The sequence below is a fragment of the Anastrepha ludens genome, chromosome 6, assembly GCF_028408465.1.
Source record: "Anastrepha ludens isolate Willacy chromosome 6, idAnaLude1.1, whole genome shotgun sequence".
Lineage (NCBI taxonomy): Eukaryota > Metazoa > Arthropoda > Insecta > Diptera > Tephritidae > Anastrepha > Anastrepha ludens.
Genome location: NC_071502.1, coordinates 12,688,874 through 12,701,147, shown reverse-complemented (window position 1 = coordinate 12,701,147; position 12,274 = coordinate 12,688,874). Strand labels below are relative to the sequence as shown.

Below are 12,274 nucleotides of genomic sequence, written 5' to 3'. Positions count from 1 at the left end.
ACGCCGCCGTCTGTCTAAGCTATAACGCTGGTCTCCAATGTCTGAATTGTCTCCAATGTCTGAATGATCTAAAAAATGCCTCTCAGTCTGCGAGAAACTTGTAAGCAGACCTTGTGAAGATAGAGTTGCCGTTTGCGCCCGAGCTGGGCAGGTAGCAGAAGTAGTTTTTAACGCGGATAGAAATTTCGTGAAATGAAGCAACCGATTTTTTTACCCCTTTTATTATAGACTATGATCAGAAAGTGCCGAGAATGTGTAAATAAAACAAAACAGAGTTAAATTTCGGGCAAATTTATTTTATCTCCCACAAAATATGACCCGTCTGAAGCAACACACACATGTGCCAACGTTTAACCCAGTCCTCCATGCACCGCTGCTGGGCCGACGAAGGAATGGCCTTCAGCTACTTTGTCACATTCTCTTTGACCTCTTCTATCGACTAAAATCTCCTTCCTCGAAGTGGTAACTTCAACTTGGGATACAAAAAGAAGTCGCACGGGGCCATCTCAGGTGAATACGGTGCTTCCACTATGGTATTTACTTGGTGTTTGGTCAAATAATCCAGCACAATTTGGGCTCAGTGCGATGGCGCGTTATCATCATGCAAAATCCAAAAATTGTTTGCCCATACTTCCGGCCGTTTGCGACGTACAGGCAGACACTAATGATCTGATGGCGCTAAAAAGTAACAGATGTGTGTCTTACAGTCCTGCCAACATAAGAAAAAAATATGAACCGGTTCCCACGTGTGCGATTCGTTAAAATTAAACATTCCTGGTACTTTTTGATCGTAGGGTATGTAGGCATAGTATATGTATGTATGTGTGCTACCTTTGTTCTTGTGTAATAAGATTTAAATATACAATCTATCTTCCTGAAAATAATTGTTTTAACATTTAAAATACAAAGTATTTATATTGAATGAATTTTTTTATGGAGTCCTACAATTAGTCAATGGAGCCCGAAGTCATTATAATGCATTTATGTCGTAGTTAATTATATTTAGTAAACTAATTTATTATATAATTGCGAATTGTTTATCCCAGAGGAACCTGTGTTGTAGCTACACCACCAACAAATTTTCGTCAAAAATTTGCAAAATTCAAATAAGCCCGATAAAAGCGAACCGATGCTCAGTTAGGACAAAAAAAACAAAAAAAAACCAAAACAAAAAAGAAAAAACAAAAACGAAAACTTAAAACTGAAATCAAATCTCAATTAATTCAATATCATTAAAATTTATTTATTTATTGTTTTTTTACAATTTTGTATTGCTTCATAAATTGCCACACATGAAATCGTACAACGCAAAAAAAATATATATACATATGCATATATGTATAAAAATACCAATCACAACAACAACAACTACAACAACAACATCAACAAATACAATGTGTAACAAAAGCGGTAGCATATTCGTGGAAGTGCCTCGAGCTAATCGCCGTCGAAGCTTTTATAATTTCTTTTTGCGCCATCAGGATGCTGTCGATGATAGCTTAACATCACCATCAGTGCATAGAAAAAGTAATTATTTGAAAATTGAAAAGTCAAAAACAACATTCACACGACGCACGCACAATAACTTGTACCACCAAATTCACATAGACAAATGCACGAAAAATGACACAGAAGCACTTACACATACACACACATAGAAAATTTCTTACTTGCATACACGCACACGCGCACATAAATAACACTTTTTCAATAATAAATGTACTGTGTAAATATGTATTTTTTTCCTTAATTTACCGTTGGTTGTGCCTAGTCCTAAAATAATCAGAGTCAATACACTCACTCCATCCCTGCTCACGACCATTTCCCATTCCTCATTGTAAATTGTACAGCAGCCATCAAATGCATTTAAAAAAAAATTGAATTGTTTCAACTCCATTCCCTACACTGTAAAAAGGAATCCATTCACCTCATTGGCATTTATAATTAATTTTATAATAAATAACCGTTAATTATTTACATACACATACATAAGTAGTCACATCAGTGTATGTCTCAGTGTGTATGTCATGTACTATGTGTGCGTGTACGTTTGGTTTCTTTTTGGTGTATGTAAAAGACTTATGTAAAGGGTTTTTAAATAGGGACATAAAAGGGTTTGTATTGAAATATGATTGTATCTCTATTTTTTTTTTTTTTTTTTTTTTTTTAAGATTCGGTAACATCGAAATGTCACTCAAAGTGCACATTTTTCTCATGTCCGAAAAAATTGAATGCCAAAATTTTCAGTTGGGGGTAGGCCGATATAGTCATCATCATCATTCCTTTGTCTCCGTTGCGGAGCATAGGGCCAAAGTAAAATTTGCCCATTTTGTGCATTTCCCGGATATATTTTTAACTTGCTGCCAGGTCATTGTTTTGTTCACGGCTTTGTCTGCCTCTTCGATGCAGCGTCGCCAAGCGCCACTAGGTCTGCCTCTTCTGCGCTATCCTTGGGCGTTCCAGTCCAGCGCTTGTCTGCTGATTTCAGTGCCAACTTTCCGTTGTGTATGGCCAAGCCATCTCCCTTTACGTTCTCTTATTTCAGTTGCAATTGGTTTTTGATGGCATCGTCGCTGCAATTCGGTGTTAGATATCCAGTTGTCTGGCCACCAGATACGTAGAATGCGTCTCAAGCAGCGGTTCACGAACACTTGCAGCTTCAGTACAATTTCCGCAGACAGACACCATGTTTCACAGGCGTAGAGCAGAACTGATTTAACATTGGAGTTGAAAATTCGTATTGCTGTTGTAATGCGCATTTGCCTGAACTGCCACACCGCACGAAGATTTGCATAGGCACCTCTTGCTTTTTGCAATCTTTTAGATAGGTACATCCTTTTTGCAACCGCTTTCCGCAGCGAATTGGCTTCGAAGGTATTGAAAAACGTTTACATTTTCAATATTTTCCTTTCCGATATTGTAGAATGCATCGTTCGTGTGCTCTGCCAAATGTTTGGTTTTCTTTGCATTGATTTTAAGTCCAGCAACACTAGAGCGTTTTACGAGATCATTCAACTTGCTTTGCATATCCGATTTGCGTTGAGGGAATAGAACGATGCCATCAGCAAAATCTAGGTCTTCGAGATGTTCCATTGAAAACGGTTGCTATAGTATTCCTCTTCTTCCTGCATTGTCGATTGATCTTAGTATCTCATTCGTGACAATAAGGAAACGAAGCGGCGACAGAATGCAGCTCTGTCTTACGCCAGCATCGGTTTGGATAGAAGGCTTCGTATTGCGCCTTCATTAAGGCGTCAGTATTGTCAGGAACTCTTTTTCATAATCAACGAAGACTAGGTGCGATGTAGTGGCGGACAAGTAAGCACATTTTGGGATTTTTTTCCAGGAAGACAATGAAATAAATCAAATATCCGAAGAAGAATGTGCATGTCATATTTTTTCATTTTTTTTAAAGCAATTAAGCAATATTAAAGCATTTTGCGACTGGTGAGTTTTCTTTCGGCGAGGCCTTTTGTTTGAAGAGTACGACATCTGGCGATGCCCTTAACGCCAACCTGAGCTTGCGACCTCTAGATCTTCAAATTCGAAAGGAAGCGAAGAAGGCGGCACACAAACTCAAGTTGAACAGAGTCTGAGGAAACGAAGAAAATACTGTCCACTGTCAGATTTGCGACCAGTTGTCCGAACGGTGCACACTATTCTCGATGCCAGCGGACAATCGGGTGCCTTCGGTAAAAAGTATGATGTTTTGATCCCCGACAGATATCAATGGTTAGCTCCAGAGAACCTATTAACGGTATATCAGCACACTTTCTTCACCGAAGGATTCAAAACCAGTGATGGTAGCGGATCTAGATGGTACTTAGACGAATGCACTAAATACTCCTACGCTGCAGAACAGATGGCTATGGTATTCTTAACGGCAGCCTTTGCCATCTTAGCATACTGGCTAATTGAGAAAAAGTAGCGGGGGTCAGAAAAAGAATTTGGGGGTTGGAATTTGTAGTGACAGTCAAGCTGCACTGAAAGCCCTTGCTAACCCACGCTGCTCTTCGAAATTAGTCGGTGAATGTAAGACAAAACTGAACAGTGTTGTAAAATACAACAAAGCTAGTCTTATTTGTGTGCCTGGACAATGTGGTATTGCAGGGAACGAGTTGACTGATAAGCTGGCTAATGGAGGCTCTGCAAGCATACCACTAAGCCCTCAACCCTTCCTAGGTGCCAATTCTGCGTCGATTCAACGATGTATTGACACCTTCTTGAAGCCTTCCCATAGAAGACGTTGGGCTGAGTTGGGCTCCTGCAGAGCCATGCCAAGTGCTTTGTGAAAGAACCAAACAGGAAAACAGCGACCTTTCTCCTAAAACTCAGCAGAAAGGACCTGAGAGTACTGGTGGGTGTAATCACAGGGCACAACGCTTGTGGTCAGCATATGGCTACCGTGGGAATCATTGGCAACCCAATATGCCTATTCTGCCGTGAGAGTGAGGACACTGTAGAGCACTTTCTCTATAGCTGCCTGGCGTTTTCTAGAATCAGACTTAGGCTGTTTGGCTGCGATGTACTGAGTATGGATAAAGTTCACACTCTTCTTCTTCGGATTTCTTAAGAGTCATCAATGAATCCAAAAATTTGAGGAAGAGTGACCTCAGCCAATTTTTTCGTCTAACCATCCATACTGAATCTATCCTCTCTCTAATCTATCTGGGCGGTCGCTGTAGCCGGATGGGTTGTTGCGTAACTAACATTCGGAATTCGGAGAGAACGTAGGTTCGAATCTCAAAGAAAAAGTTTTTTTTAATAGCGGTCGCCCCTCGGCAGGCAATGGCAAGCCTCCGAGCGTATTTCTACCATGAAAAAGCTCCTCATAAAAACCATTTGCCCTTCGGAGTCGGTTTGAAACTGCGGGTCCCTCCATTTGTGGAACAACATTAAGACTCACGCCACAAATAAGAGGAGGAGCTGGGCCAAACACCCAGAAAGGGTGTATACGAGTATATATATAATCTATCTGGGTGTAGTACAAATGTCTTCCTGACCCTGAGCGCGTGGACTTGTCCAACCTCCCACAAATCTAAAATCTAATCTGCTTGGCCGAACCAACTACACCTGAAACTTTAAGTTTAATAAAAAAAATGTTCTCATCTAAAGCTTTAAATAGAGATCATTCCGCACATATGTATAGAACTTACGGCAAAATTCAAAGAAATTAGAAACTTCTTCTAAGCGAAAGCAAAAATCGATTTTTATTTTGCCAGTGAGGTGAGGCAAGCCACAGGTGAAAGTATTGAAAAAGTCGCAGCCGTAAGTCATTCGATTCTTACTGTTCACAGGATTTTCGAATAATACCTCAGCCCATGGAATGGAAGTTGAAATTTCGCATAAAAATCTTGGCCTACTACCTAAGTTAACTCAAGTAGTGGAGCCTCTTAATCTTTGAAGCACCAAAACTTCTTCGTTATTATGTCCCTATTGGAAAACCCCACACACAAGTACTCGTGCATACGTATGTGTCCGATGGATTTATTTTCTATAAATTTAGATTTTTCTCAACGTTTTTGCATTCTCCCTTAAGCCAATGTTTTTCTACACCGTTCACCCCTCACTAATGCAGGCATTTCACCAACAACAACAGCAATTTCCTCCACAACCACAGCCACCGATAGACAAACCCAACCGCAACAACAACAACAACAACAACAACTACCTACGCAAATAGCGCCAACGCCAACGCGTAAACGTGCGACCAGTTTCATACGTAAAAAGCCACCGCTTGAAAGAGGTTTGTCAGCACAAAGCGCTTTAAGAGTTAACAAAAATGCTTTTGTCTGTATGTGTGTCGATGGATTACTCAAACATTTGAACACATTTCACTCAGAACACATTCCACTTGATTTGTTTCAGCCGAAGGACCTACACCGGAAGTGATCGTAACAAAACCATCACCGGAACAGCAGTCGGGACCGCTCGGCCTGCGGCCGGAGAACTCAACGCTGGTGCATGTGTTGGTGCATCGTGAAAGTGAAGAATACAAAGAAGAGGAGGATGATGAAGAAGGGGGTGCTGGTATGCTACCAACAGGAGGAATGGGTAAGTGGAACATACGAAAAGCAAAAATATCATTTAAATTGGACGAATTTTGTTGTAAGTCCTTTATTTGTTTTCCATTATCCAGCACTACCAACTCAAAAAATGAGCCTAAGCCAAAAATTACGTATAGGCAGTTGTGGGAACCGAATGAGCTTTGACTGACCATCAGCCGTTTGGCGCGGTTTCGAAACCCACAGTGGGCATGAAACATCAAATTATAAATAGAAAAGTTGTATCTAATAAGTGCCGTAATAGGCCGCCGTAGCCGAATGCGGTTTGTGTGTGACTATCATTCGGGGGTGTGTAGGTTCGAATCTCAGTGCATGAAACAGCAAAATGGTAGAAAAAGTTGTTCTAATACCGGTCGCTCCCCGGTTCTGACATGTAAAAGATCCGCTTTAAAACCATTTACCGTGCGGAGTCGGTTCAAAACTGTAGGCCCCTCCTTTTGTGGAACAACATCAAGACGTGCGCCTCAAATAGAAGGAGTTTGGCCAAACACTTAACAGAAGTGTACGCGCCAATTATTTATTTATTTTAATAGGTTTTGTCCCTGCACAGCCTTTAGCAAATCTCTGAGTGTATTTCTGTCATGAGGGAAGTTCTCTTAGAAACCATATAGCGTTCGAAGGCGTCATAGCACTTGAAGTTCCACCATTTGTAGGACAACAGCAAGGCACACCACAAATTTGAACACCTAACTTCCAGCCTTCTCTATTACCCACGTCCACAGTCTGTTGGAGTGTTAGAATAAGACTACATTTTAGACTCACCGTCTCTAGATTCGATATGTCTGCAGTGTTGATGATGAGTAGAAAGAAAAAGCAGAGGACAAATAATATTAGAACTTAAACGACCACTCATGAGATTTCTCGCGTTTCAGAGCCGAAAGACCGTAAAAGACTGGCAACGAGATTTATCGGCTTAGAACTTTAAAAATTCAACAGAATTGCCGAAGTTCATTGCTCAGAGAGCTCCAATTGGGCAAAACTTTTAATCAGATTCAGGGAATACTGGTTTTCCCTTCAGAACCTGTGGACTGCTCATGGGAAGACGGGCCACGCGTCAACTCAGCGAGCGCTGGGCTAGTGCACAAACGTGCAAAGCCACGAGATCGAGGCGGTCGAGGGAACTTCTAAGGCTAACAAAGCCGTAGTTCTCGAATTTTGTAGATATCCTTACCGTACATTGTCCATTAGGTGTTCATGCGGTGAGACTTGGGATTGATTCAAGTGCTCACTGGCTATACTATTGGCCAGGTATCTCCCATCCAACCTCCTTAAGTCCGAGTGGGAAATATCAAATTATATTTCTATAGCCAATGAGTATTGCTGGATCATTTCGTGAAATAAGATTCCGCTTAAATTGAGTCGAAGATGTTTCACGACAATTTATTCTTCCCTGAAGTTTTTTTTTATTTTGCGTGGAAGACTATACTCAGACTGCTTGTATGAGTATTTGAATTGACCCCAGACTACGATACTACTTTCGCCTTTGCCAAGAGCTTCCATGTTTTTCAGTTGATATGGAATATCTTCACCCATTCCAGCAGAAGAAACTTCAGTGTTAAGAATCATTAGTGGGAAGCTTCAGTGCTATTGGTGGTTAATATACTTGATACTTCCTCATCTGCTAGAAACTTCGCTCATTTTCAAATTGGTCTTCATACAGTAGAGCGTCTTCATTTTTCCCATTATTCGTCATTGGCAAACTAACTATTCGGTCTAAAGGAGACACAAATCTCGTGACCTTAGTTGAAGTGCTGTAGTTGTGTGTCCACCTAAGACCAAAGCTTGCATAGAGCAGATTAAAATACTTATCTGTATATTGAGCGAATAGAGACTTAAAGACTTTTCCTTCCGACAAAAACTTCTCGATGACTTCTGTATGTAGAAGTAGCTCCCAAATCAATGACTCTAAAATTGGTCTATTCAAGAGAGAGTTTTGAAGATCGAAAATTTAATTCACTTAGCGTCTTCAATTAAGATCAGAGCAGCTTTTTCTTCTTCTACTACCGAATGTTAAAGCGTCGACTATTTCGTTCTCCCCGCAATCGGTTCTACGTTACCAGAACGACTCGAATTTATATTCTGCCAAATATTGCCACTCCAGCAGCATTTCGCGTAAATGTAAGGGGAGTGCTTATGCTGTTACAACAACAACAGTGGCGAGTATTTTACGAGTTGTGAATGCATTCTTATCTTTTAGTGGAGGAGTGGCAATTCAATTCCGGGAATTCTGTTATAACTCCAGCACTGGCAACGTCTGCGTCTGGAAAGAAGGGACTAGCTCCAGTCGAAGTCACTTGATTTGTGTATTATTTTTGTTTTTCGAAAGGAAATTTTTTAGTAGCGTCCTGAAAATAAATAACTGACGTACGAAAATCGATTTGTAATCGACTCGTAATCAGAGCGACGGCAGAGATAAGATGAATTGGGTAGTCAGTGGTGATGAGACCTGGAATATTTAATAAGACAGATGGTGGTAGAGCGTGGGAAGCATGGATGTCCAAATCGAAGCGGAATTTTATCGCTTTTGTCAATAACCGCGCCATCAGAAATCGTGATGCGAGGGGGGTTAGAAATGAAGACACAATTTTTTGAAATTTTTTTTTTTCAACATAGTCCGCTTTTAGAAAGATACACTTCTCACTACGCTCCGGCCATTTTTAACCTCTTCAAAAAATAGGATTTGTCGAACTCTGTAAAATTCTCCTTTTTTCCCGCGTGACATTTCTTCATGTTAGGGAACAAGAAAAAGTCGCAGTGGCACGATGGGATCGGGAGAATACGGGGGCTCGGCAGCAATTCATAACGCAATTCGTACAGTTTGGCGGCGACAACTCCGGATGAATGTGCTGGTGGGTAAAATAGCACCATGGTAAAATAGCACCTTCTTTTTGGCCAAATGTGGCCGTGTCTCCTTCAATTTTTTCTGAAAGCGATCCAATAACTCACTGTAGTACTGTCCAGTGATCGCTCTTCCTTTTTCTAAAAAATCCATGTGATTAACGCACTTTCGCATCCCAAAAAATCGTCGCCATGACCTTTCCAGCCGGTGAGACTGTCTTCGTCTTCTTTGTAGCAGATTCACCGAGACAAATCCATCGTTTTGATTGTTTCCTCGTTGTTAGTTGTCTGGTGTGTAAACTATGAATCCAAGTTTCATCAGCGATAGCAACTCGACGCGAAAATTCCTTTGGATCTCGCTTGAATTGCTCCAAACACTGCTTCGAAGTTAACAGCCGCATCCGCTTGTTGTTGCTCGTGAGCAAACGCGGCACCCATCGGGACGACAATTTTTTCATCGCCAACTCGTCATGTAAAATATTAAATGCCGTTCCGGTCGACACACCAACGACCTCTGGTGCCTCGCGCACTTTCGTTCGTCGGTCAGCGAGAATCGTGTCGTGGACTTTTTGAATGATTTCATCGGTAACCATGTCTGCCGAGCGTTTTAGTCGCTCCTCATCAATACGAGATGTTCGCCCGCGCTTAAATTCGTTGAACCAATATCGAACTGAGGTCATAGATGGCGATGCGTCCCCATAGACAGTATCCAACTTTGCTTTTATCTCCTCGCATTTTTCTCAACCAAAAATAAAAACTATATTTCCATCTAAATCACGAAAGGAGTCTTACTCGAATAGCTGCCAAGCCCAAACCAAACTATCAATGAGTCTAAAATTTGTTGTGCTGTCATTTGATAGATGGCAGCAGACGAAGCTAACACTAACTTCCCTCAAGAACGCCCTCTGTCATCAAACACGGGTACTTATTGAACCGTCCTCGTAGATTCCGAACCGTGCCAAAACATATAATAAAAACGTCTTGCGGTATTTTTATTGAATTTTCAATTGTTCATAAAATTGGTTATAATAATGCGATTTAAGTCAAATATGCGCCGTTTTGTTCGATGACGAGTTCCCAACGAGATGCCAACTTCATAATGCCCCTCTTATAGAAGCTCGCTTCCTTATTGTCAAAAAACTCGGAGAGCCAATTTTCACAGGACTCTCTTGTGGACAACTTCCGACTATCAAGCTCGTTCGCCATGGACAGAAATAGGTGGTAATCACTTGGTGCGAGATCCGGACTATACGGTGGATGCAAAAGAACCTCCCATCCGAGCTCCCGGAGCTTCTGGCGCGTCACCAAAGATGTGTGTGGCCTGGCGTTGTTCTGATGGAAGACAATTCGGCCACTGTTGATCAAAGATGGCCTCTTCTGCATGAGTGCTGCATTCAAGCGGTCCAGTTGTTAGCAGTACAGGTCCGAATTGAGCGTTTGGCCATAGGGGATCAGTTCATAGTGAATGATTCCCTGCCAATCCCACCAAACACACAGAAGAACCTTCCTGGCCGTCAATCCAGGCTTGGCCACCGTCTGGGCAGCTTCACCGCTTTACGACCACGACCGTTTGCGCTTCACGTTGTCGTAAGTGACCCACTTTTCATCGCCAGTCACCATCCACTTCAAAAACGGGTCGATTTTGTTCCGATTCAGAAGCGATTCGCATGCATCCATACGGGCAAAAATGTTTTCTTGCGTCAAGTCGTGTGGCACCCATACATCGAGCTTCTTTTTGAATCCAAGCTTCTTCAAATGGTTTATAACGGTTTGATGACTCATGCCCAGCTCTTGGGCGATGCTACGGCTGCTACTATTCCGGTCTCTTTCGATCAATTCAGCGATTTTATCGCAATTTTTAACGACAAGCCTTCCGGACCGTGGCGCATCTTCGATCACCTCTGCACCAGAACGAAAACGTTGAAACCATCGTTGTGCGGTGGAAATGGAAACTGTATCGGGTCTATAAACTGCACAAATTTTATTGGCAGCATGAGATGCATTTTTGCCTTTATCGTAGTAGTACTGTAAAATATGCCGTATTTTCTCTTTATTTTGCTCCATGTTTGCGACGCTATAACTCACGAACGACTAAAAGCAAACAACAATTAATTAAACACGTGTTAGCACGTGAAAAGAGCTTTCGGAAAGCTTGCGGAAATACCGCAAGACTTTTTTGACAACCTATATGTTGGCATCTGGAGCTGCTGTGGGCACGACCTCATTTTTCCTATGTTATTCGAATGTTGCACGACAATAAGCGCCGGTACGTTGCGTCTTGCTCACTGTACGTTATATGGAATGGGTTAATAACAGAGGACCTCCAAGACGTAATCGTTGTGTAGAGTTAGGGGAGCCTATTGTGAAAGTAAATAATCAATAAGATTTTGTTCGTAACCAAATTTACTTTTATTCTGTTGACAAATTTTAAAAACTTAATTGCCTCGTGCGCCAGTTGGTGGCTGAATTCTAAATACATTCGGAATTTATTTTCATATAATAATAATTTTTTTTTTCTTTTCCCCCAGACAAATACAAACCGCCACAAATACACATTAGCCCTGGTTCAGAAGACATACGCTTCGATGAGTTCATTACAATGCAACAGCCCACGGTGCAAATAATGGTCGATAGTCCCAAAGAACCACCACGTGGCGATTTCTCTGATGAATATCAAGAGCCCTCAGCACGCGTTTACGATTATTCTCCACCAATCATTGAGAGAGCTGTTACTGAGGAAGCCGACAGAAGCCCAACAATGGACGCATATTTTGAGGAAATATCACCGGCAACACCGATCGACTTGAATGCGCCGATCGATGTCAATATACAAGGTGACACATCAAAAGTATTCTACGATTATAATCCACAGGATGCCAATGAGATCATCGTGTTGGAAACACTAACCGAGGAGTCACCCAAATCGGAGGACATACCACTACCACCACAAACTCTACTACCAACACTACCGACATCAACAATCACGCCTGCAGCACCCGCTACACCAATAACACCCGTTGCTGCCACTCCGCCAGACATGCGAGGGAGCAGCATCACCACCAGCGATGCTGGCACGTCGGATGAGAGTGACAAACCGGTTAGATGACCTTCATTACAAACAGCACCGGTGACAGAGAGTTCGGTCTCGTCGAGCACCAGTTGCTGTAGTTCACGACCCATGTCAACTTACAGTTCCACATCGGCGGCAGATGTTTGTGCAATACCCGAAATGCCAAAGGATAGTGAAACGCCAACGGCATCAGTGTCACCAACTGCATCATTACCAACGGTTGCGGCTTCGCCTTCAAATACGATTGCGGCTGCGGCTCCAGCACTTACACTGGCTCCATCAGTAATTGCTGAAGCAGCTG

At 42.0% G+C, this 12,274-nt stretch overlaps 1 protein-coding gene across 1 annotated transcript in view; it reads left to right on the top strand.

The window, feature by feature from the left end:
* Positions 1-12,009, top strand: part of LOC128868087 (sodium channel protein 60E) — a 95,702-nt gene extending 83,693 nt beyond the window's left edge. Inside the window, exons 26-29 of the mRNA XM_054109820.1 lie at positions 1,409-1,527; positions 5,579-5,794; positions 5,869-6,054; positions 11,432-12,009. Coding sequence (XP_053965795.1) covers positions 1,409-1,527; positions 5,579-5,794; positions 5,869-6,054; positions 11,432-12,009 — 1,099 coding nt within the window. The remainder of the gene's footprint in view (positions 1-1,408; positions 1,528-5,578; positions 5,795-5,868; positions 6,055-11,431) is intronic.
* Positions 12,010-12,274: the final 265 nt, after the last annotated feature.